Source organism: Ascaphus truei, chromosome 17 (assembly GCF_040206685.1).
Source record: "Ascaphus truei isolate aAscTru1 chromosome 17, aAscTru1.hap1, whole genome shotgun sequence".
In the NCBI taxonomy this organism is placed as follows: Eukaryota; Metazoa; Chordata; class Amphibia; order Anura; family Ascaphidae; genus Ascaphus; species Ascaphus truei.
The window spans coordinates 17,938,098-17,964,195 of NC_134499.1; the positions used below are offsets into that span (position 1 = coordinate 17,938,098).

A 26,098-nucleotide genomic window follows, 5' to 3' on the forward strand; every position below is an offset into this window, starting at 1 on the left:
GGGCAGGAGGCAGGGAGCCTGGCACATGTAGGGAAGGATGGGGCTCGGAGCCTGGCACATGTAGGGAAGGACGGGGCAGGGTGCCTGGCACATGTAGGGAAGGACGGGGCAGGGAGCCTGGCACCTGTAGGGAAGGACGGGGCAGGGGGCAGGGAGCCTGGCACATGTAGGGAAGGACGGGGCAGGGAGCCTGGCACATGTAGGGAAGGACGGGGCAGGGAGCCTGGCACATGTAGGGAAGGACGGGGCAGGGAGCCTGGCACATGTAGGGAAGGACGGGGCAGGAGGCAGGGGAGCCTGGCACTTGTATGGAAGGATGGGCAGGGAGCCTGGCACATGTAGGGAAGAACGGGGCAGGGAGCCTGGCACCTGTAGGGAAGGACGGGGCAGGGAGCCTGGCACATGTAGGGAAGGACGGGGCAGGGAGCCTGGCACATGTAGGGAAGGACGGGGCAGGAGGCAGGGAGCCTGGCACTTGTATGGAAGGATGGGCAGGGAGCCTGGCACATGTAGGGAAGAACGGGGCAGGGAGCCTGGCACCTGTAGGGAAGGGCAGGGAGCCTGGCACATGTAGGGAAGGACGGGGCAGGGAGCCTGGCACATGTAGGGAAGGACGGGGCAGGGAGCCTGGCACATGTAGGGAAGGACGGGGCAGGGGGCAGGGAGCCTGGCACATGTAGGGAAGGACGGGGCACGGAGCCTGGCACATGTAGGGAAGGTCGGGGCAGGAGGCAGGGAGCCTGGCACCTGTAGGGAAGGACGGGGCAGGGAGCCTGGCACATGTAGGGAAGGACGGGGCAGGAGGCAGGGAGCCTGGCACCTGTAGGGAAGGACGGGGCAGGAGGCAGGGAGCCTGGCACCTGTAGGGAAGGACGGGGCAGGGAGCCTGGCACTTGTAGGGAAGGACGGGGCAGGGAGCCTGGCACATGTAGGGAAGAACGGGGCAGGGAGCCTGGCACATGTAGGGAAGGACGGGGCTCGGAGCCTGGCACCTGTAGGGAAGAACGGGGCAGGGAGCCTGGCACATGTAGGGAAGGACGGGGCAGGGAGCCTGGCACATGTAGGGAAGGACGGGGCAGGGAGCCTGGCACCTGTAGGGAAGAACGGGGCACAGAGCCTGGCACATGTAGGGAAGGACGGGGCAAGGGGCATGGAGCCTGGCACCTGTAGGGAAGGACGGGGCATGGAGCCTGGCACCTGTAGGCAAGGACAGGGCAGGGGATGCGGAGCCTGGCACCTGTAGGGAAGGGTGGGACAGAGGGCACAGGGCCTGGCACCTGTAGGGAAGGAAGGGGGCATGGAGCCTGGCACCTGTAGGGAAGGAAGGGGGCATGGAGCCTGGCACCTGTAGGGAAGGACGGGGCATGGAGCCTGGCACCTGTAGGTAAGGACGGGGCAGGGAGCCTGGCACATGTAGGGAAGGACGGGGCAGGGAGCCTGGCACATGTAGGGAAGGACGGGGCAGGGGGCAGGGAGCCTGGCACATGTAGGGAAGGACGGGGCACGGAGCCTGGCACATGTAGGGAAGGTCGGGGCAGGAGGCAGGGAGGCTGGCACCTGTAGGGAAGGACGGGGCATGGAGCCTGGCACCTGTAGGGAAGGAAGGGGGCATGGAGCCTGGCACCTGTAGGGAAGAACGGGGCACGGAGCCTGGCACCTGTAGGGAAGAACGGGGCATGTGGCACGGAGCCTGGCACCTGTAGGGATGAACGGGGCACGGAGCCTGGCACCTGCAGGGAAGAACGGGGCAGGGGGCACTCTTCCCACACCCTCCCCCCTCTTCCCTCCTTTCTCTCTTCTCTCGGCCTGTCTCTTCTCTCCGTGTGTGTCTGTCGGCCTCTCACGGTCTCTCTCCCCCCTCAGAGGGCAGACATCCTGGACGAGTTGATAAAGAGTCAGCGTGTTTTCTCTGAGAAACTCAATCACCTGAGCCGCCGCCTGGCCTGGATCAACGTCACCATCTACTCCAAAGTAAGAGAGACCTCCACCTGTCCTGTTTGTCATCGCCCCGTATTGGGAGGAACAGACTGGTTGGGTTACCTTATCGCCCTGTAGTGGGTTGGGCAAACTGATTGGGTCGCTGTAACCCCAGTGGGAGGAGAGACTAGTCGGGTCACCATATCGCCCTGCAGTGGAATGGTCTGACTGGTTGCGTTACTGCCACCCCATTGTGGGATGGAAAAACTAGTTGGGTCACCATGTTGCCCCATACCGGGAGGGGAACAGCCTGGTTGGGTCAATGTCACCCCGTAGTAGGAGGATCACAGTGTCGCCCGGCAGTGGGAGGGTAAGGCTGGTCGGATCACAGTGTCGCCCGGCAGTGGGAGGGTAAGGCTGGTCGGATCTGTGTCGCCCGGCAGTGGGAGGGTAAGGATGGTCGGATCTGTGTCGCCCGGCAGTGGGAGGGTAAGGCTGGTCGGATCACAGTGTCGCCCGGCAGTGGGAGGGTAAGGCTGGTCGGGTCACAGTGTCGCCCGGCAGTGGGAGGGTAAGGCTGGTCGGGTCACAGTGTCGCCCGGCAGAGGTAGGGTAAGGCTGGTCGGATCACAGTGTCGCCCGGCAGTGGGAGGGTAAGGCTGGTCGGGTCACAGTGTCGCCCGGCAGTGGGAGGGTAAGGCTGGTCGGGTCACAGTGTCGCCCGGCAGTGGGAGGGTAAGGCTGGTCGGGTCACAGTGTCGCCCGTGTCTCCCCGACAGGAGAAGATGCAGGACATATACTGGCTCCTGCAGGTAACCCTGCGCACCATTGAGCATGCGGATCGCACCGGGCCCCTTTTCGCGTTCATGCCGGAATTCTACCTGAGCGTCGCCATGAACAGCTACAACTCGCTGAAGAATTACTTCAGTCCGGTCAGCGGCCTGGAGGAGCTCCCGGGTACGGAGGGCGATAACGCCCGTGTATAACACCCGCCGACCTGTGTCTCACCCCCTGTTCCAGCCTCAGACACTTCTATCATACAGATCGGAGGGTCCACTTTATACAGAGAGACCACGTTCCAATGATCTTTGTGTTTATACAATTATTTATATACTATCTTAAAATAATCATTCTTAATACATATATCATTTATATCTTTTTTTTTTTTTTTTTTTTTTAATAATAACTTTTTCGGGGGGGATAAAACCTAATTGTACATATATTACAAAAACGCTGTATATTCTATCCAACACAATGAATGACGACGTTTTCCCTGTGCGGTACGGCAGCAGTGACGGTAAGAGAGTGTTTTGATAACCTAACCCCTGCAGTGCCCTGTTACATGGCACCCTGTTCCTTCTCTCCCTGGCAGGGTACGAGGAGACGCTCATACGCCTGGCTGCCATCCTCGCCAAACACTTTGCCGATCCGCGGATCGTGGGCACCGGTGAGTAATTTAGCGCAGAGAGCGCGCGCGATGTGCTGCATAATCCCAGGTGTATGCTGGGACGGAGGAATCTCTGACCCGGGAAGCTTACAGTCTAATCTCACTGCTACCCACGTCCTTTCTGATCTTGGGCAGAGGGGTTTAAATAAAGCTGCTCGCTGCCACTTGCCCTAATTTAATTTGGGGGGAATAACGCACCAGATCTGGTTGTGGGCCGCACTTGACGCTCTCTCCCCTTGTTCTCCCCAGACATTAAGGACTCTCTGATGCAGGCACTCGCCAGTTACGTGTGTTACCCGCACTCTCTGCGGGCGGTGGAGAGAATCCCAGAAGACCAGTGAGTCCAACCTTCCTCCGTGTAACACGCATCCTCCGTGTGATGCCTGACACTTAGCACCTCGCGTGTGCCGTACGCTGTGTAACACACACGCTCCATGTGATGTTTGACACTCAGCACCTTGCGTGTCACACACACGTCCTCCGTGTGATGCCTGACACTTAGCACCTCGCGTGTGCCGTACGCTGTGTAACACACACGCTCCGTGTGATGTATGACACTCGGCACCTTGCGTGTCACACGCACGTCCTCCGTGTGATGCCTGACACTTAGCACCTCGTGTGTGCCGTACGCTGTGTAACACAAACGCTCCATGTGATGTTTGACACTCGGCACCTTGCGTGTCACACGCACATCCTCCGTGTGATGCCTAACGTGTAGGAGCCGCAGGTTTGATTGGACGGCACACAAGCGCAGGGCTGCAGAATGTGGTCAATAGTACAACGTTCCTTAACCCTTTCTGACCCAAGCTGGGGATAAATAACCCTGGGACAGGTGTCACACTGTCCCTGTTACTCGGCCGTGACCGGTGTCCTCCTCCCGCAGGCAGGTTAGTATGATGAAGAATCTGCTGGCCCCCTACGAGCAGAGACCCTGGGCTCAGACCAACTGGATCCTTGTGAGGCTCTGGAGGGTGAGCAGCGTTCTCTCTCTCTCACTCTCTCCATTCTCTCTCTCCATTCTTTCTCTTTCTCTCTTTTCTCTCTCTCCATTCTCTCTTTTCTCTCTCTTTTCTCTCTCTCCATTCTCTCTTTTCTCTCTCTCTTTTCTCTCTCTCGTTCATTCTCTCTCTCGTTCTCTCGTTCATTCTCTCTCTCTCGTTCATTCTCTCTCTCTTGTTCATTCTCTCGTTCATTCTCTCGTTCATTCGCTCTCTCGTTCATTCTCTCTCTCTCGTTCATTCTCTCTCGTTCATTCTCTCTCGTTCATTCTCTCTCGTTCATTCTCTCTCTCTCGTTCATTCTCTTCATTCTCTCTCTCTTCATTCTCTCTCTCTATTCAAATCAATTCAAATAAACTTTATTGGCATGACGAAAGAACATTTCAGTGTTCTTTCTCTCTTCCCTCCTCTCTATTCTCTCTCTCTCTCTTTCTATTCTGTTGTCTTTCGGCTCTCTATTCTCTCTATCCTCGCTAGTCTCTCTGTCTCTCGTGTCTTGTGTCTCTATTCTCCTTTCCACCCTCCTTTCCTTCTCCTGCCTCTCTCCCTCTCGTATCACCCTCCTACCTCTCTCCCCAGGGATGTGGGTTCGGTTACAGATACACAAGGCTCCCACACCTACTGAAAACCAAACCTGAGGATGTTAACCTGCCCAGCCTACAGAGTGAGGAGGGGGGTAATTATTGGGGGCAGGGGAGAAATTATTGGGGGAGGGTGCAATAAAAGAACGTTGTACTGTAACTGTATTCTCCAGGTAGAAGAAGCCTTAGTTGTTTGGAAGTAGTTATACTTGGTACTGCTTTAAGCTGCAGCGGGTTTATGGGAAGCCTGTGTGGGGAATGTTGGTTTCGCGGCTGCGGTTAAGAGCGCTGGTTTTGCCGTGGCAGAGCCCTGCCCCTCCACCCTGCTGCAGAGTCACATGGCGGAGCTGCTCCGGGGAGACCCGGAACTGGCTTCCAGCTTCCTCAACAGCGTCCTGAACCAGCTCAACTGGGCCTTCTCCGAGTTCATCGGCATGATTCAGGAGGTGAGGGGGAGAGGGAGCAAGGGGAGACATGGGGAGGAGTAAAGGATCTGGGGAGAGGGAGCAAGGGGAGACATGGGGAGGAGTAAAGGATCTGGGGAGAGGGAAATCAGGAGGCGATGAGGCGCTACAGAGCAAGGGATGAGTTGGGTGAGGTGGGAGGGGTCCCTGGGGATAGTTAGTAGGGGGAGGTGGGAGGGGTATCTGGGGATAGTAGGGGGAGGTGTGTGGGGTCCCTGGGGATAGTTAGTAGGGGGAGGTGTGTGGGGTCCCTGGGGATAGTTAGTAGGGGGAGGTGTGTGGGGTCCCTGGGGATAGTTAGTAGGGGGAGGTGTGTGGGGTCCCTGGGGATAGTTAGTAGGGGGAGGTGTGTGGGGTCCCTGGGGATAGTTAGTAGGGGAGGTGTGTGGGGTCCCTGGGGATAGTTAGTAGGGGGAGGTGTGTGGGGTCTCTGGGGATAGTTAGTAGGGGGAGGTGTGTGGTGTCCCTGGGGATAGTTAGTAGGGGGAGGTGTGTGGGGTCCCTGGGGATAGTTAGTAGGGGAGGTGTGTGGGGTCTCTGGGGATAGTTAGTAGGGGGAGGTGTGTGGGGTCTCTGGGGATAGTTAGTAGGGGGAGGTGTGTGGGGTCTCTGGGGATAGTTAGTAGGGGGAGGTGTGTGGGGTCTCTGGGGATAGTTAGTAGGGGGAGGTGTGTGGGGTCCCTGGGGATAGTTAGTAGGGGGAGGTGTGTGGGGTCCCTGGGGATAGTTAGTAGGGGGAGGTGTGTGGTGTCCCTGGGGATAGTTAGTAGGGGAGGTGTGTGGGGTCCCTGGGGATAGTTAGTAGGGGAGGTGTGTGGGGTCCCTGGGGATAGTTAGTGGGAGGTGGGAGGGGTCCCTGGGGATAGTTAGTAGGGGGAGGTGTGTGGGGTCCCTGGGGATAGTTAGTAGGGGGAGGTGTGTGGGGTCTCTGGGGATAGTTAGTAGGGGGAGGTGTGTGGGGTCTCTGGGGATAGTTAGTAGGGGGAGGTGTGTGGGATCCCTGGGGATAGTTAGTGGGGGGAGGTGTGTGGGGTCCCTGGGGATAGTTAGTAGGGGGAGGTGTGTGGGGTCCCTGGGGATAGTTAGTAGGGGGAGGTGTGTGGGGTCCCTGGGGATAGTTAGTAGGGGGAGGTGTGTGGGGTCCCTGGGGATAGTTAGTAGGGGGAGGTGTGTGGTGTCCCTGGGGATAGTTAGTAGGGGGAGGTGTGTGGTGTCCCTGGGGATAGTTAGTAGGGGGAGGTGTGTGGGGTCTCTGGGGATAGTTAGTGGGGGAGGTGTGTGGGGTCTCTGGGGATAGTTAGTAGGGGGAGGTGTGTGGGGTCCCTGGGGATAGTTAGTAGGGGGAGGTGTGTGGGGTCCCTGGGGATAGTTAGTAGTGGGAGGTGTGTGGGGGTCCCTGGGGATAGTTAGTGGGAGGTGTGTGGGGTCCCTGGGGATAGTTAGTAGGGGGAGGTGTGTGGGGTCCCTGGGGATAGTTAGTAGGGGGAGGTGTGTGGGGTCTCTGGGGATAGTTAGTAGGGGGAGGTGTGTGGGGTCCCTGGGGATAGTTAGTAGGGGGAGGTGTGTGGGGTCTCTGGGGATAGTTAGTAGGGGAGGTGTGTGGGGTCCGTGGGGATAGTTAGTAGGGGGAGGTGTGTGGGGTCTCTGGGGATAGTTAGTAGGGGGAGGTGTGTGGGGTCCCTGGGGATAGTTAGTAGGGGGAGGTGTGTGGGGTCCCTGGGGATAGTTAGTGGGAGGTGTGTGGGGTCCCTGGGGATAGTTAGTAGGGGGAGGTGTGTGGGGTCCCTGGGGATAGTTAGTAGGGGGAGGTGTGTGGGGTCTCTGGGGATAGTTAGTAGGGGAGGTGTGTGGGGTCCCTGGGGATAGTTAGTAGGGGGAGATGTGTGGGGTCCCTGGGGATAGTTAGTAGGGGGAGGTGTGTGGGGTCCCTGGGGATAGTTAGTAGGGGGAGGTGTGTGGGGTCCCTGGGGATAGTTAGTAGGGGGAGGTGTGTGGGGTCCCTGGGGATAGTTAGTAGGGGGAGGTGTGTGGGGTCCCTGGGGATAGTTAGTAGGGGGAGGTGTGTGGGGTCTCTGGGGATAGTTAGTAGGGGGAGGTGTGTGGGGTCCCTGGGGATAGTTAGTAGGGGGAGGTGTGTGGGGTCCCTGGGGATAGTTAGTAGGGGGAGGTGTGTGGGGTCCCTGGAGATAGTTAGTGGGAGGTGTGTGGGGTCCCTGGGGATAGTTAGTAGGGGGAGGTGTGTGGGGTCTCTGGGGATAGTTAGTAGGGGGAGGTGTGTGGGGTCCCTGGGGATAGTTAGTAGGGGGAGGTGTGTGGGGTCCCTGGGGATAGTTAGTAGGGGGAGGTGTGTGGGGTCTCTGGGGATAGTTAGTAGGGGGAGGTGTGTGGGGTCCCTGGGGATAGTTAGTGGGGGAGGTGTGTGGGGTCCCTGGGGATAGTTAGTAGGGGGAGGTGTGTGGGATCCCTGGGGATAGTTAGTAGGGGGAGGTGTGTGGGGTCCCTGGGGATAGTTAGTAGGGGGAGGTGTGTGGTGTCCCTGGGGATAGTTAGTAGGGGGAGGTGTGTGGTGTCCCTGGGGATAGTTAGTAGGGGGAGGTGTGTGGGGTCTCTGGGGATAGTTAGTGGGGGAGGTGTGTGGGGTCTCTGGGGATAGTTAGTAGGGGGAGGTGTGTGGGGTCCCTGGGGATAGTTAGTAGGGGGAGGTGTGTGGGGTCCCTGGGGATAGTTAGTAGTGGGAGGTGTGTGGGGGTCCCTGGGGATAGTTAGTGGGAGGTGTGTGGGGTCCCTGGGGATAGTTAGTAGGGGGAGGTGTGTGGGGTCCCTGGGGATAGTTAGTAGGGGGAGGTGTGTGGGGTCTCTGGGGATAGTTAGTAGGGGGAGGTGTGTGGGGTCCCTGGGGATAGTTAGTAGGGGGAGGTGTGTGGGGTCTCTGGGGATAGTTAGTAGGGGAGGTGTGTGGGGTCCGTGGGGATAGTTAGTAGGGGGAGGTGTGTGGGGTCTCTGGGGATAGTTAGTAGGGGGAGGTGTGTGGGGTCCCTGGGGATAGTTAGTAGGGGGAGGTGTGTGGGGTCCCTGGGGATAGTTAGTGGGAGGTGTGTGGGGTCCCTGGGGATAGTTAGTAGGGGGAGGTGTGTGGGGTCCCTGGGGATAGTTAGTAGGGGGAGGTGTGTGGGGTCTCTGGGGATAGTTAGTAGGGGAGGTGTGTGGGGTCCCTGGGGATAGTTAGTAGGGGGAGGTGTGTGGGGTCTCTGGGGATAGTTAATAGGGGAGGTGTGTGGGGTCCCTGGGGATAGTTAGTAGGGGGAGGTGTGTGGGGTCTCTGGGGATAGTTAGTAGGGGGAGGTGTGTGGGATCCCTGGGGATAGTTAGTGGGGGAGGTGTGTGGGGTCCCTGGGGATAGTTAGTAGGGGGAGATGTGTGGGGTCCCTGGGGATAGTTAGTAGGGGGAGGTGTGTGGGGTCCCTGGGGATAGTTAGTAGGGGGAGGTGTGTGGGGTCCCTGGGGATAGTTAGTAGGGGGAGGTGTGTGGGATCCCTGGGGATAGTTAGTAGGGGGAGGTGTGTGGGGTCTCTGGGGATAGTTAGTAGGGGGAGGTGTGTGGGGTCCCTGGGGATAGTTAGTAGGGGGAGGTGTGTGGGGTCTCTGGGGATAGTTAGTAGGGGGAGGTGTGTGGGGTCTCTGGGGATAGTTAGTAGGGGGAGGTGTGTGGGGTCCCTGGGGATAGTTAGTAGGGGGAGGTGTGTGGGGTCTCTGGGGATAGTTAGTGGGAGGTGTGTGCGGTCCCTGGGGATAGTTAGTGGGGGAGGTGTGTGGGGTCCCTGGGGATAGTTAGTAGGGGGAGGTGTGTGGGGTCCCTGGGGATAGTTAGTAGGGGGAGGTGTGTGGGGTCCCTGGGGATAGTTAGTAGGGGGAGGTGTGTGGGGTCCCTGGGGATAGTTAGTAGGGGGAGGTGTGTGGGGTCCCTGGGGATAGTTAGTAGGGGGAGGTGTGTGGGGTCCCTGGGGATAGTTAGTGGGGGAGGTGTGTGGGGTCTCTGGGGATAGTTAGTAGGGGGAGGTGTGTGGGGTCCCTGGGGATAGTTAGTAGGGGGAGGTGTGTGGGGTCCCTGGGGATAGTTAGTAGGGGGAGGTGTGTGGGGTCCCTGGGGATAGTTAGTAGGGGGAGGTGTGTGGGGTCCCTGGGGATAGTTAGTAGGGGGAGGTGTGTGGGGTCCCTGGGGATAGTTAGTAGGGGGAGGTGTGTGGGATCCCTGGGGATAGTTAGTAGGGGGAGGTGGGAGGGGTCCCTGGGGATAGTTAGTAGGGGGAGGTGTGTGGGGTCCCTGGGGATAGTTAGTAGGGGAGGTGTGTGGGGTCCCTGGGGATAGTTAGTAGGGGGAGGTGTGTGGGGTCCCTGGGGATAGTTAGTAGGGGGAGGTGGGAGGGGTCCCTGGGGATAGTTAGTAGGGGGAGGTGTGTGGGGTCTCTGGGGATAGTTAGTAGGGGGAGGTGTGTGGGATCCCTGGGGATAGTTAGTAGGGGGAGGTGGGAGGGGTCCCTGGGGATAGTTAGTAGGGGGAGGTGTGTGGGGTCCCTGGGGATAGTTAGTAGGGGAGGTGTGTGGGGTCCCTGGGGATAGTTAGTAGGGGGAGGTGTGTGGGGTCCCTGGGGATAGTTAGTAGGGGGAGGTGTGTGGGGTCCCTGGGGATAGTTAGTAGGGGAGGTGTGTGGGGTCCCTGGGGATAGTTAGTAGGGGGAGGTGTGTGGGATCCCTGGGGATAGTTAGTAGGGGGAGGTGTGTGGGGTCTCTGGGGATAGTTAGTAGGGGGAGGTGTGTGGGGTCCCTGGGGATAGTTAGTAGGGGAGGTGTGTGGGATCCCTGGGGATAGTTAGTGGGGGAGGTGTGTGGGATCCCTGGGGATAGTTAGTAGGGGGAGGTGTGTGGGGTCCCTGGGGATAGTTAGTGGGGGAGGTGTGTGGGATCCCTGGGGATAGTTAGTAGGGGGAGGTGTGTGGGGTCCCTGGGGATAGTTAGTAGGGGGAGGTGTGTGGGGTCCCTGGGGATAGTTAGTAGGGGAGGTGTGTGGGGTCCCTGGGGATAGTTAGTAGGGGGAGGTGTGTGGGGTCCCTGGGGATAGTTAGTAGGGGGAGGTGTGTGGGGTCCCTGGGGATAGTTAGTAGGGGGAGGTGTGTGGGGTCCCTGGGGATAGTTAGTAGGGGGAGGTGTGTGGGGTCCCTGGGGATAGTTAGTAGGGGGATGTGTGTGGGGTCCCTGGGGATAGTTAGTAGGGGGAGGTGTGTGGGGTCCCTGGGGATAGTTAGTAGGGGGAGGTGTGTGGGATCCCTGGGGATAGTTAGTAGGGGGAGGTGTGTGGGGTCCCTGGGGATAGTTAGTAGGGGGAGGTGTGTGGGGTCCCTGGGGATAGTTAGTAGGGGAGGTGTGTGGGATCCCTGGGGATAGTTAGTGGGGGAGGTGTGTGGGATCCCTGGGGATAGTTAGTAGGGGGAGGTGTGTGGGGTCCCTGGGGATAGTTAGTGGGGGAGGTGTGTGGGATCCCTGGGGATAGTTAGTAGGGGGAGGTGTGTGGGGTCCCTGGGGATAGTTAGTAGGGGGAGGTGTGTGGGGTCCCTGGGGATAGTTAGTAGGGGAGGTGTGTGGGGTCCCTGGGGATAGTTAGTAGGGGGAGGTGTGTGGGGTCCCTGGGGATAGTTAGTAGGGGGAGGTGTGTGGGGTCCCTGGGGATAGTTAGTAGGGGGAGGTGTGTGGGGTCCCTGGGGATAGTTAGTAGGGGGAGGTGTGTGGGGTCCCTGGGGATAGTTAGTAGGGGGAGGTGTGTGGGATCCCTGGGGATAGTTAGTAGGGGAGGTGTGTGGGGTCTCTGGGGATAGTTAGTAGGGGAGGTGTGTGGGATCCCTGGGGATAGTTAGTAGGGGGAGGTGTGTGGGGTCCCTGGGGATAGTTAGTAGGGGAGGTGTGTGGGATCCCTGGGGATAGTTAGTAGGGGGAGGTGTGTGGGGTCTCTGGGGATAGTTAGTAGGGGAGGTGTGTGGGATCCCTGGGGATAGTTAGTAGGGGGAGGTGTGTGGGATCTCTGGGGATAGTTAGTAGGGGGAGGTGTGTGGGGTCTCTGGGGATAGTTAGTAGGGGAGGTGTGTGGGATCCCTGGGGATAGTTAGTAGGGGGAGGTGTGTGGGGTCCCTGGGGATAGTTAGTAGGGGGATGTGTGTGGGGTCCCTGGGGATAGTTAGTAGGGGGAGGTGTGTGGGGTCCCTGGGGATAGTTAGTAGGGGGAGGTGTGTGGGGTCTCTGGGGATAGTTAGTAGGGGGAGGTGTGTGGGGTCCCTGGGGATAGTTAGTAGGGGAGGTGTGTGGGGTCCCTGGGGATAGTTAGTAGGGGGAGGTGTGTGGGGTCTCTGGGGATAGTTAGTAGGGGGAGGTGTGTGGGGTCCCTGGGGATAGTTAGTAGGGGAGGTGTGTGGGGTCCCTGGGGATAGTTAGTAGGGGGAGGTGTGTGGGGTCTCTGGGGATAGTTAGTAGGGGGAGGTGTGTGGGGTCCCTGGGGATAGTTAGTAGGGGGAGGTGTGTGGGGTCCCTGGGGATAGTTAGTAGGGGAGGTGTGTGGGGTCCCTGGGGATAGTTAGTAGGGGGAGGTGTGTGGGGTCCCTGGGGATAGTTAGTAGGGGGAGGTGTGTGGGGTCCCTGGGGATAGTTAGTAGGGGGAGGTGTGTGGGGTCCCTGGGGATAGTTAGTAGGGGGAGGTGTGTGGGATCCCTGGGGATAGTTAGTAGGGGGAGGTGTGTGGGATCCCTGGGGATAGTTAGTGGGAGGTGTGTGGGGTCCCTGGGGATAGTTAGTAGGGGGAGGTGTGTGGTGTCCCTGGGGATAGTTAGTAGGGGGAGGTGTGTGGGGTCCCTGGGGATAGTTAGTAGGGAGGTGTGTGGGGTCCCTGGGGATAGTTAGTAGCGGGAGGTGTGTGGGGTCCCTGGGGATAGTTAGTGGGAGGTGTGTGGGGTCCCTGGGGATAGTTAGTAGGGGGAGGTGTGTGGGGTCCCTGGGGATAGTTAGTAGGGGGAGGTGTGTGGGGTCTCTGGGGATAGTTAGTAGGGGGAGGTGTGTGGGGTCCCTGGGGATAGTTAGTAGGGGGAGGTGTGTGGGGTCCCTGGGGATAGTTAGTAGGGGGAGGTGTGTGGGGTCCCTGGGGATAGTTAGTGGGAGGTGTGTGGGGTCCCTGGGGATAGTTAGTAGGGGGAGGTGTGTGGGGTCCCTGGGGATAGTTAGTAGGGGGAGGTGTGTGGGTCCCTGGGGATAGTTAGTAGGGGGAGGTGTGTGGGATCCCTGGGGATAGTTAGTAGGGGGAGATGTGTGGGGTCCCTGGGGATAGTTAGTAGGGGGAGGTGTGTGGGGTCTCTGGGGATAGTTAGTAGGGGGAGGTGTGTGGGGTCCCTGGGGATAGTTAGTAGGGGGAGGTGTGTGGGGTCCCTGGGGATAGTTAGTAGGGGGAGGTGTGTGGGGTCTCTGGGGATAGTTAGTAGGGGGAGGTGTGTGGGGTCCCTGGGGATAGTTAGTAGGGGGAGGTGTGTGGGGTCCCTGGGGATAGTTAGTAGGGGGAGGTGTGTGGGGTCCCTGGGGATAGTTAGTAGGGGGAGGTGTGTGGGGTCTCTGGGGATAGTTAGTAGGGGGAGGTGTGTGGGGTCCCTGGGGATAGTTAGTAGGGGGAGGTGTGTGGGGTCTCTGGGGATAGTTAGTAGGGGGAGGTGTGTGGGGTCCCTGGGGATAGTTAGTAGGGGGAGGTGTGTGGGGTCTCTGGGGATAGTTAGTAGGGGAGGTGTGTGGGGTCCCTGGGGATAGTTAGTAGGGGGAGGTGTGTGGGGTCCCTGGGGATAGTTAGTAGGGGGAGGTGTGTGGGGTCCCTGGGGATAGTTAGTAGGGGGAGGTGTGTGGGGTCTCTGGGGATAGTTAGTAGGGGGAGGTGTGTGGGGTCCCTGGGGATAGTTAGTAGGGGGAGGTGTGTGGGGTCTCTGGGGATAGTTAGTAGGGGGAGGTGTGTGGGGTCCCTGGGGATAGTTAGTAGGGGGAGGTGTGTGGGGTCTCTGGGGATAGTTAGTGGGGGAGGTGTGTGGGGTCCCTGGGGATAGTTAGTGGGGGAGGTGGGTGGGGTCCCTGGGGATAGTTAGTGGGGGAGGTGTGTGGGATCCCTGGGGATAGTTAGTAGGGGGAGGTGTGTGGGGTCCCTGGGGATAGTTAGTAGGGGAGGTGTGTGGGGTCCCTGGGGATAGTTAGTAGGGGGAGGTGTGTGGGGTCCCTGGGGATAGTTAGTAGGGGGAGGTGTGTGGGGTCCCTGGGGATAGTTAGTAGCGGGAGGTGTGTGGGATCCCTGGGGATAGTTAGTAGGGGGAGGTGTGTGGGGTCCCTGGGGATAGTTAGTGGGGGAGGTGTGTGTGGTCCCTGGGGATAGTTAGTAGGGGGAGGTGTGTGGGGTCCCTGGGGATAGTTAGTGGGGGAGGTGTGTGGGGTCCCTGGGGATAGTTAGTGGGGGAGGTGTGTGTGGTCCCTGGGGATAGTTAGTAGGGGAGGTGTGTGTGGTCCCTGGGGATAGTTAGTAGGGGGAGGTGTGTGTGGTCCCTGGGGATAGTTAGTAGCGGGAGGTGTGTGGGATCCCTGGGGATAGTTAGTAGGGGGAGGTGTGTGGGATCCCTGGGGATAGTTAGTGGGGGAAGTGTGTGGGGTCCCTGGGGATAGTTAGTAGGGGGAGGTGTGTGGGGTCCCTGGGGATAGTTAGTAGGGGGAGGTGTGTGGGGTCCCTGGGGATAGTTAGTAGGGGGAGGTGTGTGGGGTCCCTTGGGATAGTTAGTAGGGGGAGGTGTGTGGGGTCCCTGGGGATAGTTAGTAGGGGGAGGTGTGTGGGGTCCCTGGGGATAGTTAGTAGGGGGAGGTGTGTGGGGTCCCTGGGGATAGTTAGTAGGGGGAGGTGTGTGGGATCCCTGGGGATAGTTAGTGGGGGAGGTGTGTGGGATCCCTGGGGATAGTTAGTAGGGGGAGGTGTGTGGGGTCCCTGGGGATAGTTAGTAGGGGGAGGTGTGTGGGGTCCCTGGGGATAGTTAGTAGGGGGAGGTGTGTGGGGTCCCTGGGGATAGTTAGTAGGGGGAGGTGTGTGGGGTCCCTGGGGATAGTTAGTAGGGGGAGGTGTGTGGGGTACCTGGGGATAGTTAGTAGGGGGAGGTGTGTGGGATCCCTGGGGATAGTTAGTAGGGGGAGGTGTGTGGGATCTCTGGGGATAGTTAGTGGGAGGTGTGTGGGGTCCCTGGGGATAGTTAGTGGGGGAGGTGTGTGGGGTCCCTGGGGATAGTTAGTGGGGGAGGTGTGTGGGGTCCCTGGGGATAGTTAGTAGGGGAGGTGTGTGGGGTCCCTGGGGATAGTTAGTAGGGGGAGGTGTGTGGGATCCCTGGGGATAGTTAGTGGGGGAGGTGTGTGGGATCCCTGGGGATAGTTAGTAGGGGGAGGTGTGTGGGGTCTCTGGGGATAGTTAGTAGGGGGAGGTGTGTGGGGTCTCTGGGGATAGTTAGTAGGGGGAGGTGTGTGGGGTCCCTGGGGATAGTTAGTAGGGGGAGGTGTGTGGGGTCCCTGGGGATAGTTAGTGGGGGAGGTGTGTGGGATCCCTGGGGATAGTTAGTAGGGGAGGTGTGTGGGGTCCCTGGGGATAGTTAGTAGGGGGAGGTGTGTGGGGTCCCTGGGGATAGTTAGTAGGGGGAGGTGTGTGGGGTCCCTGGGGATAGTTAGTAGGGGGAGGTGTGTGGGATCCCTGGGGATAGTTAGTAGGGGGAGGTGTGTGGGGTCCCTGGGGATAGTTAGTAGGGGGAGGTGTGTGGGGTCCCTGGGGATAGTTAGTGGGGGAGGTGTGTGGGATCCCTGGGGATAGTTAGTAGGGGAGGTGTGTGGGGTCCCTGGGGATAGTTAGTAGGGGGAGGTGTGTGGGGTCCCTGGGGATAGTTAGTAGGGGGAGGTGTGTGGGGTCCCTGGGGATAGTTAGTAGGGGGAGGTGTGTGGGGTCCCTGGGGATAGTTAGTAGGGGGAGGTGGGAGGGGTCCCTGGGGATAGTTAGTGGGAGGTGTGTGGGGTCCCTGGGGATAGTTAGTAGGGGGAGGTGTGTGGGGTCCCTGGGGATAGTTAGTAGGGGGAGGTGTGTGGGGTCCCTGGGGATAGTTAGTAGGGGGAGGTGTGTGGGGTCTCTGGGGATAGTTAGTAGGGGGAGGTGTGTGGGGTCCCTGGGGATAGTTAGTAGGGGGAGGTGTGTGGGGTCCCTGGGGATAGTTAGTAGGGGGAGGTGTGTGGGATCCCTGGGGATAGTTAGTAGGGGGAGGTGTGTGGGGTCCCTGGGGATAGTTAGTAGGGGGAGGTGTGTGGGGTCCCTGGGGATAGTTAGTAGGGGGAGGTGTGTGGGGTCCCTGGGGATAGTTAGTAGGGGGAGGTGTGTGGGGTCTCTGGGGATAGTTAGTAGGGGGAGGTGTGTGGGGTCTCTGGGGATAGTTAGTAGGGGAGGTGTGTGGGGTCCCTGGGGATAGTTAGTAGGGGGAGGTGTGTGGGGTCTCTGGGGATAGTTAATAGGGGAGGTGTGTGGGGTCCCTGGGGATAGTTAGTAGGGGGAGGTGTGTGGGGTCCCTGGGGATAGTTAGTAGGGGGAGGTGTGTGGGGTCCCTGGGGATAGTTAGTAGGGGGAGGTGTGTGGGGTCTCTGGGGATAGTTAGTAGGGGGAGGTGTGTGGGGTCTCTGGGGATAGTTAGTAGGGGGAGGTGTGTGGGGTCTCTGGGGATAGTTAGTAGGGGGAGGTGTGTGGGGATCCCTGGGGATAGTTAGTAGGGGGAGGTGGGAGGGGTCCCTGGGGATAGTTAGTAGGGGGAGGTGTGTGGGGTCCCTGGGGATAGTTAGTAGCGGGAGGTGTGTGGGGTCCCTGGGGATAGTTAGTAGGGGGAGGTGTGTGGGGTCCCTGGGGATAGTTAGTAGGGGGAGGTGTGTGGGGTCCCTGGGGATAGTTAGTAGGGGAGGTGTGTGGGGTCCCTGGGGATAGTTAGTAGGGGGAGGTGTGTGGGATCCCTGGGGATAGTTAGTAGGGGGAGGTGTGTGGGATCCCTGGGGATAGTTAGTAGGGGGAGGTGTGTGGGGTCCCTGGGGATAGTTAGTAGGGGGAGGTGTGTGGGGTCCCTGGGGATAGTTAGTAGGGGGAGGTGTGTGGGGTCCCTGGGGATAGTTAGTAGGGGGAGGTGTGTGGGGTCCCTGGGGATAGTTAGTAGGGGAGGTGTGTGGGGTCCCTGGGGATAGTTAGTAGGGGGAGGTGTGTGGGGTCCCTGGGGATAGTTAGTAGGGGGAGGTGGGTGGGGTCCCTGGGGATAGTTAGTAGGGGAGGTGTGTGGGATCCCTGGGGATAGTTAGTAGGGGAGGTTGGTGGGGTCCCTGCGGATAGTAGGGGGAGGTGTGTGGGGTCTCTGGGGATAGTTAGTAGGGGAGGTGTGTGGGATCCCTGGGGATAGTTAGTAGGGGAGGTGGGTGGGGTCCCTGCGGATAGTAGGGGGAGGTGTGTGGGGTCCCTGGGGATAGTTAGTAGGGGAGGTGTGTGGGGTCCCTGGGGATAGTTAGTAGGGGAGGTGTGTGGGGTCCCTGGGGATAGTTAGTAGGGGGAGGTGTGTGGGGTCTCTGGGGATAGTTAGTAGGGGGAGGTGTGTGGGGTCCCTGGGGATAGTTAGTAGGGGGAGGTGTGTGGGGTCCCTGGGGATAGTTAGTAGGGGAGGTGTGTGGGGTCCCTGGGGATAGTTAGTAGGGGGAGGTGTGTGGGGTGCCTGGGGATAGTTAGTAGGGGGAGGTGTGTGGGGTCCCTGGGGATAGTTAGTAGGGGGAGGTGTGTGGGGTCCCTGGGGATAGTTAGTAGGGGGAGGTGTGTGGGGTCCCTGTGGATAGTTAGTAGGGGGATGTGTGTGGGGTCCCTGGGGATAGTTAGTAGGGGGAGGTGTGTGGGGTCCCTGGGGATAGTTAGTAGGGGGATGTGTGTGGGGTCCCTGGGGATAGTTAGTAGGGGGAGATGTGTGGGGTCTCTGGGGATAGTTAGTAGGGGGAGGTGTGTGGGGTCCCTGGGGATAGTTAGTAGGGGGAGGTGTGTGGGGTCCCTGGGGATAGTTAGTAGGGGGAGATGTGTGGGGTCTCTGGGGATAGTTAGTAGGGGGAGGTGTGTGGGGTCCCTGGGGATAGTTAGTAGGGGAGGTGTGTGGGGTCCCTGGGGATAGTTAGTAGGGGGAGGTGTGTGGGATCCCTGGGGATAGTTAGTAGGGGGAGGTGTGTGGGGTCTCTGGGGATAGTTAGTAGGGGGAGGTGTGTGGGGTCTCTGGGGATAGTTAGTAGGGGGAGGTGTGTGGGGTCCCTGGGGATTGTTAGTAGGGGGAGGTGTGTGGGGTCCCTGGGGATAGTTAGTAGGGGAGGTGTGTGGGGTCCCTGGGGATAGTTAGTAGGGGGAGGTGTGTGGGGTCCCTGGGGATAGTTAGTAGGGGGAGGTGTGTGGGGTCTCTGGGGATAGTTAGTAGGGGGAGGTGTGTGGGGTCCCTGGGGATAGTTAGTAGGGGGAGGTGTGTGGGGTCCCTGGGGATAGTTAGTAGGGGGAGGTGTGTGGGGTCCCTGGGGATAGTTAGTAGGGGGAGGTGTGTGGGGTCCCTGGGGATAGTTAGTGGGAGGTGTGTGGGGTCCCTGGGGATAGTTAGTAGGGGGAGGTGTGTGGGGTCCCTGGGGATAGTTAGTAGGGGGATGTGTGTGGGGTCCCTGGGGATAGTAGGGGAGGTGTGTGGGGTCTCTGGGGATAGTTAGTAGGGGGAGGTGTGTGGGGTCTCTGGGGATAGTTAGTAGGGGGAGGTATGTGGGGTCCCTGGGGATAGTTAGTAGGGGGAGGTGTGTGGGGTCCCTGGGGATAGTTAGTAGGGGGAGGTGTGTGGGGTCCCTGGGGATAGTTAGTAGGGGGAGGTGTGTGGGATCCCTGGGGATAGTTAGTAGGGGGAGGTGTGTGGGGTCCCTGGGGATAGTTAGTAGGGGGAGGTGTGTGGGGTATCTGGGGATAGTAGGGGGAGGTGTGTGGGGTCCCTGGGGATAGTTAGTAGCGGGAGGTGTGTGGGGTCTCTGGGGATAGTTAGTAGGGGGAGGTGTGTGGGGTCCCTGGGGATAGTTAGTAGGGGGAGGTGTGTGGGGTCCCTGGGGATAGTTAGTAGGGGGAGGTGTGTGGGGTCTCTGGGGATAGTTAGTAGCGGGAGGTGTGTGGGGTCTCTGGGGATAGTTAGTAGGGGGAGGTGTGTGGGGTCCGTGGGGATAGTTAGTAGGGGAGGTGTGTGGGGTTCCTGGGGATAGTTAGTAGGGGGAGGTGTGTGGGGTCCCTGGGGATAGTTAGTAGGGGGAGGTGTGTGGGGTCCCTGGGGATAGTTAGTAGGGGGAGGTGTGTGGGATCCCTGGGGATAGTTAGTAGGGGGAGGTGTGTGGGGTCTCTGGGGATAGTTAGTAGGGGGAGGTATGTGGGGTCCCTGGGGATAGTTAGTAGGGGGAGGTGTGTGGGGTCCCTGGGGATAGTTAGTAGGGGGAGGTGTGTGGGATCCCTGGGGATAGTTAGTAGGGGGAGGTGTGTGGGGTCCCTGGGGATAGTTAGTAGGGGGAGGTGTGTGGGGTCCCTGGGGATAGTTAGTAGGGGAGGTGTGTGGGATCCCTGGGGATAGTTAGTAGGGGGAGGTGTGTGGGGTCCGTGGGGATAGTTAGTAGGGGAGGTGTGTGGGGTTCCTGGGGATAGTTAGTAGGGGGAGGTGTGTGGGGTCCCTGGGGATAGTTAGTAGGGGGAGGTGTGTGGGGTCCCTGGGGATAGTTAGTAGGGGGAGGTGTGTGGGATCCCTGGGGATAGTTAGTAGGGGGAGGTGTGTGGGGTCTCTGGGGATAGTTAGTAGGGGGAGGTGTGTGGGGTCCCTGGGGATAGTTAGTAGGGGAGGTGTGTGGGGTCCCTGGGGATAGTTAGTAGGGGGAGGTGTGTGGGGTCCCTGGGGATAGTTAGTAGGGGGAGGTGTGTGGGGTCCCTGGGGATAGTTAGTAGGGGGAGGTGTGTGGGGTCCCTGGGGATAGTTAGTAGGGGGAGGTGTGTGGGGTCCCTGGGGATAGTTAGTAGGGGGAGGTGTGTGGGGTCTCTGGGGATAGTTAGTAGGGGGAGGTGTGTGGGGTCCCTGGGGATAGTTAGTAGGGGAGGTGTGTGGGGTCCCTGGGGATAGTTAGTAGGGGGAGGTGTGTGGGGTCTCTGGGGATAGTTAGTAGGGGGAGGTGTGTGGGGTCCCTGGGGATAGTTAGTAGGGGGAGGTGTGTGGGGTCTCTGGGGATAGTTAGTAGGGGGAGGTGTGTGGGGTCCCTGGGGATAGTTAGTAGGGGGAGGTGTGTGGGGTCCCTGGGGATAGTTAGTAGCGGGAGGTGTGTGGGATCCCTGGGGATAGTTAGTAGCGGGAGGTGTGTGGCGTCTCTGGGGATAGTTAGTAGGGGGAGGTGTGTGGGGTCCCTGGGGATAGTTAGTGGGGGAGGTGTGTGGGGTCTCTGGGGATAGTTAGTAGGGGGAGGTGTGTGGGGTCCCTGGGGATAGTTAGTAGGGGGAGGTGTGTGGGGTCTCTGGGGATAGTTAGTAGGGGGAGGTGTGTGGGGTCCCTGGGGATAGTTAGTAGGGGGAGGTGTGTGGGGTCCCTGGGGATAGTTAGTAGGGGGAGGTGTGTGGGGTCCCTGGGGATAGTTAGTAGGGGGAGGTGTGTGGGGTCTCTGGGGATAGTTAGTAGGGGAGGTGTGTGGGGTCTCTGGGGATAGTTAGTAGGGGGAGGTGTGTGGGGTCCCTGGGGATAGTTAGTAGGGGGAGGTGTGTGGGGTCCCTGGGGATAGTTAGTAGGGGGAGGTGTGTGGGGTCCCTGGGGATAGTTAGTAGGGGGAGGTGTGTGGGGTCCCTGGGGATAGTTAGTAGGGGGAGGTGTGTGGGGTCTCTGGGGATAGTTAGTAGGGGGAGGTGTGTGGGGTCCCTGGGGATAGTTAGTAGGGGGAGGTGTGTGGGGTCCCTGGGGATAGTTAGTGGGAGGTGTGTGGGGTCCCTGGGGATAGTTAGTAGGGGGAGGTGTGTGGGGTCCCTGGGGATAGTTAGTAGGGGGAGGTGTGTGGGGTCTCTGGGGATAGTTAGTAGGGGGAGGTGTGTGGGGTCTCTGGGGATAGTTAGTGGGAGGTGTGTGGGGTCCCTGGGGATAGTTAGTAGGGGGAGGTGTGTGGGGTCTCTGGGGATAGTTAGTAGCGGGAGGTGTGTGGGGTCTCTGGGGATAGTTAGTGGGGGAGGTGTGTGGGGTCCCTGGGGATAGTTAGTAGGGGGAGGTGTGTGGGGTCCCTGGGGATAGTTAGTAGGGGGAGGTGTGTGGGGTCTCTGGGGATAGTTAGTAGGGGAGATGTGTGGGGTCCCTGGGGATAGTTAGTAGGGGGAGGTGTGTGGGATCCCTGGGGATAGTTAGTAGGGGGAGGTGTGTGGGGTCCCTGGGGATAGTTAGTAGGGGGAGGTGTGTGGGGTCCCTGGGGATAGTTAGTGGGGGAGGTGTGTGGGGTCCCTGGGGATAGTTAGTAGGGGGAGGTGTGTGGGGTCCCTGGGGATAGTTAGTAGGGGGAGGTGTGTGGGGTCCCTGGGGATAGTTAGTGGGGGAGGTGTGTGGGGTCCCTGGGGATAGTTAGTAGGGGGAGGTGTGTGGGATCCCTGGGGATAGTTAGTAGGGGGAGGTGTGTGGGGTCCCTGGGGATAGTTAGTAGGGGGAGGTGTGTGGGGTATCTGGGGATAGTAGGGGGAGGTGTGTGGGGTCCCTGGGGATAGTTAGTAGCGGGAGGTGTGTGGGGTCCCTGGGGATAGTTAGTAGGGGGAGGTGTGTGGGGTCTCTGGGGATAGTTAGTAGGGGGAGGTGTGTGGGGTCCCTGGGGATAGTTAGTGGGAGGTGTGTGGGGTCCCTGGGGATAGTTAGTGGGAGGTGTGTGGGGTCTCTGGGGATAGTTAGTAGGGGAGGTGTGTGGGGTCCCTGGGGATAGTTAGTAGGGGGAGGTGTGTGGGGTCCCTGGGGATAGTTAGTAGGGGGAGGTGTGTGGGGTCCCTGGGGATAGTTAGTAGGGGGAGGTGTGTGGGATCCCTGGGGATAGTTAGTAGGGGGAGGTGTGTGGGGTCCCTGGGGATAGTTAGTAGGGGGAGGTGTGTGGGGTCCCTGGGGATAGTTAGTAGGGGGAGGTGTGTGGGGTCCCTGGGGATAGTTAGTAGCGGGAGGTGTGTGGGGTCCCTGGGGATAGTTAGTAGGGGGGAGGTGTGTGGGGTCCCTGGGGATAGTTAGTAGGGGGAGGTGTGTGGGGTCCCTGGGGATAGTTAGTAGGGGGAGGTGTGTGGGGTCCCTGGGGATAGTTAGTAGCGGGAGGTGTGTGGGGTCTCTGGGGATAGTTAGTGGGGGGAGGTGTGTGGGGTCCCTGGGGATAGTTAGTAGGGGAGGTGGGAGGGGTCCCTGGGGATAGTTAGTAGGGGAGGTGTGTGGGATCCCTGGGGATAGTTAGTAGGGGGAGGTGTGTGGGGTCCCTGGGGATAGTTAGTAGCGGGAGGTGTGTGGGGTCTCTGGGGATAGTTAGTAGGGGGAGGTGTGTGGGGTCTCTGGGGATAGTTAGTGGGGGGAGGTGTGTGGGGTCCCTGGGGATAGTTAGTAGGGGAGGTGTGTGGGGTCCCTGGGGATAGTTAGTAGGGGAGGTGTGTGGTGTCCCTGGGGATAGTTAGTAGGGGAGGTGTGTGGGGTCCCTGGGGATAGTTAGTAGGGGAGGTGTGTGGGGTCTCTGGGGATAGTTAGTAGGGGGAGGTGTGTGGGGTCCCTGGGGATAGTTAGTAGGGGAGGTGTGTGGGGTCCCTGGGGATAGTTAGTAGGGGAGGTGTGTGGGGTCCCTGGGGATAGTTAGTAGGGGGAGGTGTGTGGGGTCCCTGGGGATAGTTAGTAGGGGGAGGTGTGTGGGGTCCCTGGGGATAGTTAGTAGCGGGAGGTGTGTGGGGTCTCTGGGGATAGTTAGTGGGGGAGGTGTGTGGGGTCCCTGGGGATAGTTAGTAGGGGGAGGTGTGTGGGGTCCCTGGGGATAGTTAGTAGCGGGAGGTGTGTGGGGTCCCTGGGGATAGTTAGTAGGGGAGGTGTGTGGGGTCCCTTGGGATAGTTAGTAGGGGAGGTGTGTGGGGTCCCTGGGGATAGTTAGTAGGGGAGGTGGGAGGGGTCCCTGGGGATAGTTAGTAGGGGGAGGTGTGTGGGGTCCCTGGGGATAGTTAGTAGGGGAGGTGTGTGGGGTCCCTGGGGATAGTTAGTAGGGGGAGGTGTGTGGGGTCCCTGGGGATAGTTAGTAGGGGGAGGTGTGTGGGGTCCCTGGGGATAGTTAGTAGGGGAGGTGTGTGGGATCCCTGGGGATAGTTAGTAGGGGGAGGTGTGTGGGGTCCCTGGGGATAGTTAGTAGGGGGAGGTGTGTGGGGTCCCTGGGGATAGTTAGTAGGGGGAGGTGTGTGGGGTCCGTGGGGATAGTTAGTAGGGGGAGGTGTGTGGGGTCCCTGGGGATAGTTAGTAGGGGAGGTGTGTGGGGTCCCTGGGGATAGTTAGTAGGGGGAGGTGTGTGGGGTCCCTGGGGATAGTTAGTGGGGGAGGTGTGTGGGGTCCATGGGGATAGTTAGTAGGGGGAGGTGTGTGGGGTCTCTGGGGATAGTTAGTAGGGGGAGGTGTGTGGGGTCCCTGGGGATAGTTAGTGGGAGGTGTGTGGGGTCCCTGGGGATAGTTAGTAGGGGGAGGTGTGTGGGGTACCTGGGGATAGTTAGTAGGGGGAGGTGTGTGGGGTCCCTGGGGATAGTTAGTAGGGGAGGTGTGTGGGATCCCTGGGGATAGTTAGTAGGGGGAGGTGTGTGGGGTCCCTGGGGATAGTTAGTAGGGGGAGGTGTGTGGGGTCCCTGGGGATAGTTAGTAGGGGGAGGTGTGTGTGGTCCCTGGGGATAGTTAGTAGCGGGAGGTGTGTGGGATCCCTGGGGATAGTTAGTAGCGGGAGGTGTGTGGGGTCCGTGGGGATAGTTAGTGGGAGGTGTGTGGGGTCCCTGGGGATAGTTAGTAGGGGGAGGTGTGTGGGGTCTCTGGGGATAGTTAGTAGGGGGAGGTGTGTGGGGTCCCTGGGGATAGTTAGTAGGGGGAGGTGTGTGGGGTCCGTGGGGATAGTTAGTGGGAGGTGTGTGGGGTCCCTGGGGATAGTTAGTAGGGGGAGGTGTGTGGGGTCCGTGGGGATAGTTAGTAGGGGGAGGTGTGTGGGGTCTCTGGGGATAGTTAGTAGGGGAGGTGTGTGGGGTCTCTGGGGATAGTTAGTGGGGGGAGGTGTGTGGGGTCCCTGGGGATAGTTAGTAGGAGGAGGTGGGAGGGGTCCCTGGGGATAGTTAGTGGGAGGTGTGTGGGGTCCCTGGGGATAGTTAGTAGCGGGAGGTGTGTGGGGTCCCTGGGGATAGTTAGTGGGAGGTGTGTGGGGTCTCTGGGGATAGTTAGTGGGGGAGGTGTGTGGGGTCCCTGGGGATAGTTAGTAGGGGGAGGTGTGTGGGGTCTCTGGGGATAGTTAGTGGGGGAGGTGTGTGGGGTCCCTGGGGATAGTTAGTAGGGGGAGGTGTGTGGGGTCCCTGGGGATAGTTAGTAGGGGGAGGTGTGTGGGGTCCCTGGGGATAGTTAGTAGGGGGAGGTGTGTGGGGTCTCTGGGGATAGTTAGTAGGGGAGGTGTGTGGGGTCTCTGGGGATAGTTAGTAGGGGGAGGTGTGTGGGGTCCCTGGGGATAGTTAGTAGGGGGAGGTGTGTGGGGTCCCTGGGGATAGTTAGTAGGGGGAGGTGTGTGGGGTCCCTGGGGATAGTTAGTAGGGGGAGGTGTGTGGGGTCCCTGGGGATAGTTAGTAGGGGGAGGTGTGTGGGGTCTCTGGGGATAGTTAGTAGGGGGAGGTGTGTGGGGTCCCTGGGGATAGTTAGTAGGGGGAGGTGTGTGGGGTCCCTGGGGATAGTTAGTGGGAGGTGTGTGGGGTCCCTGGGGATAGTTAGTAGGGGGAGGTGTGTGGGGTCCCTGGGGATAGTTAGTAGGGGGAGGTGTGTGGGGTCTCTGGGGATAGTTAGTAGGGGGAGGTGTGTGGGGTCTCTGGGGATAGTTAGTGGGAGGTGTGTGGGGTCCCTGGGGATAGTTAGTAGGGGGAGGTGTGTGGGGTCCCTGGGGATAGTTAGTAGCGGGAGGTGTGTGGGGTCTCTGGGGATAGTTAGTGGGGGAGGTGTGTGGGGTCCCTGGGGATAGTTAGTAGGGGGAGGTGTGTGGGGTCCCTGGGGATAGTTAGTAGGGGGAGGTGTGTGGGGTCTCTGGGGATAGTTAGTAGGGGAGGTGTGTGGGGTCCCTGGGGATAGTTAGTAGGGGGAGGTGTGTGGGATCCCTGGGGATAGTTAGTAGGGGGAGGTGTGTGGGGTCCCTGGGGATAGTTAGTAGGGGGAGGTGTGTGGGGTCCCTGGGGATAGTTAGTGGGGGAGGTGTGTGGGGTCCCTGGGGATAGTTAGTAGGGGGAGGTGTGTGGGGTCCCTGGGGATAGTTAGTAGGGGGAGGTGTGTGGGGTCCCTGGGGATAGTTAGTGGGGGAGGTGTGTGGGGTCCCTGGGGATAGTTAGTAGGGGGAGGTGTGTGGGATCCCTGGGGATAGTTAGTAGGGGGAGGTGTGTGGGGTCCCTGGGGATAGTTAGTAGGGGGAGGTGTGTGGGGTATCTGGGGATAGTAGGGGGAGGTGTGTGGGGTCCCTGGGGATAGTTAGTAGCGGGAGGTGTGTGGGGTCCCTGGGGATAGTTAGTAGGGGGAGGTGTGTGGGGTCTCTGGGGATAGTTAGTAGGGGGAGGTGTGTGGGGTCCCTGGGGATAGTTAGTGGGAGGTGTGTGGGGTCCCTGGGGATAGTTAGTGGGAGGTGTGTGGGGTCTCTGGGGATAGTTAGTAGGGGAGGTGTGTGGGGTCCCTGGGGATAGTTAGTAGGGGGAGGTGTGTGGGGTCCCTGGGGATAGTTAGTAGGGGGAGGTGTGTGGGGTCCCTGGGGATAGTTAGTAGGGGGAGGTGTGTGGGATCCCTGGGGATAGTTAGTAGGGGGAGGTGTGTGGGTCCCTGGGGATAGTTAGTAGGGGGAGGTGTGTGGGGTCCCTGGGGATAGTTAGTAGGGGGAGGTGTGTGGGGTCCCTGGGGATAGTTAGTAGCGGGAGGTGTGTGGGGTCCCTGGGGATAGTTAGTAGGGGGGAGGTGTGTGGGGTCCCTGGGGATAGTTAGTAGGGGGAGGTGTGTGGGGTCCCTGGGGATAGTTAGTAGGGGGAGGTGTGTGGGGTCCCTGGGGATAGTTAGTAGCGGGAGGTGTGTGGGGTCTCTGGGGATAGTTAGTGGGGGGAGGTGTGTGGGGTCCCTGGGGATAGTTAGTAGGGGAGGTGGGAGGGGTCCCTGGGGATAGTTAGTAGGGGAGATGTGTGGGATCCCTGGGGATAGTTAGTAGGGGGAGGTGTGTGGGGTCCCTGGGGATAGTTAGTAGCGGGAGGTGTGTGGGGTCTCTGGGGATAGTTAGTAGGGGGAGGTGTGTGGGGTCTCTGGGGATAGTTAGTGGGGGGAGGTGTGTGGGGTCCCTGGGGATAGTTAGTAGGGG

General features: G+C 59.6%; 1 protein-coding gene across 1 annotated transcript in view; it reads left to right on the forward strand.

The window, feature by feature from the left end:
* Window positions 1–26,098, forward strand: part of RNF123 (ring finger protein 123) — a 78,241-nt gene that overhangs the window by 25,947 nt on the left and 26,196 nt on the right. Inside the window, 7 exon segments of the mRNA XM_075574126.1 lie at window positions 1,864–1,971; window positions 2,697–2,874; window positions 3,290–3,364; window positions 3,614–3,701; window positions 4,248–4,335; window positions 4,942–5,026; window positions 5,250–5,389. Of these exon segments, the coding sequence (XP_075430241.1) occupies window positions 1,864–1,971; window positions 2,697–2,874; window positions 3,290–3,364; window positions 3,614–3,701; window positions 4,248–4,335; window positions 4,942–5,026; window positions 5,250–5,389 (762 nt within the window).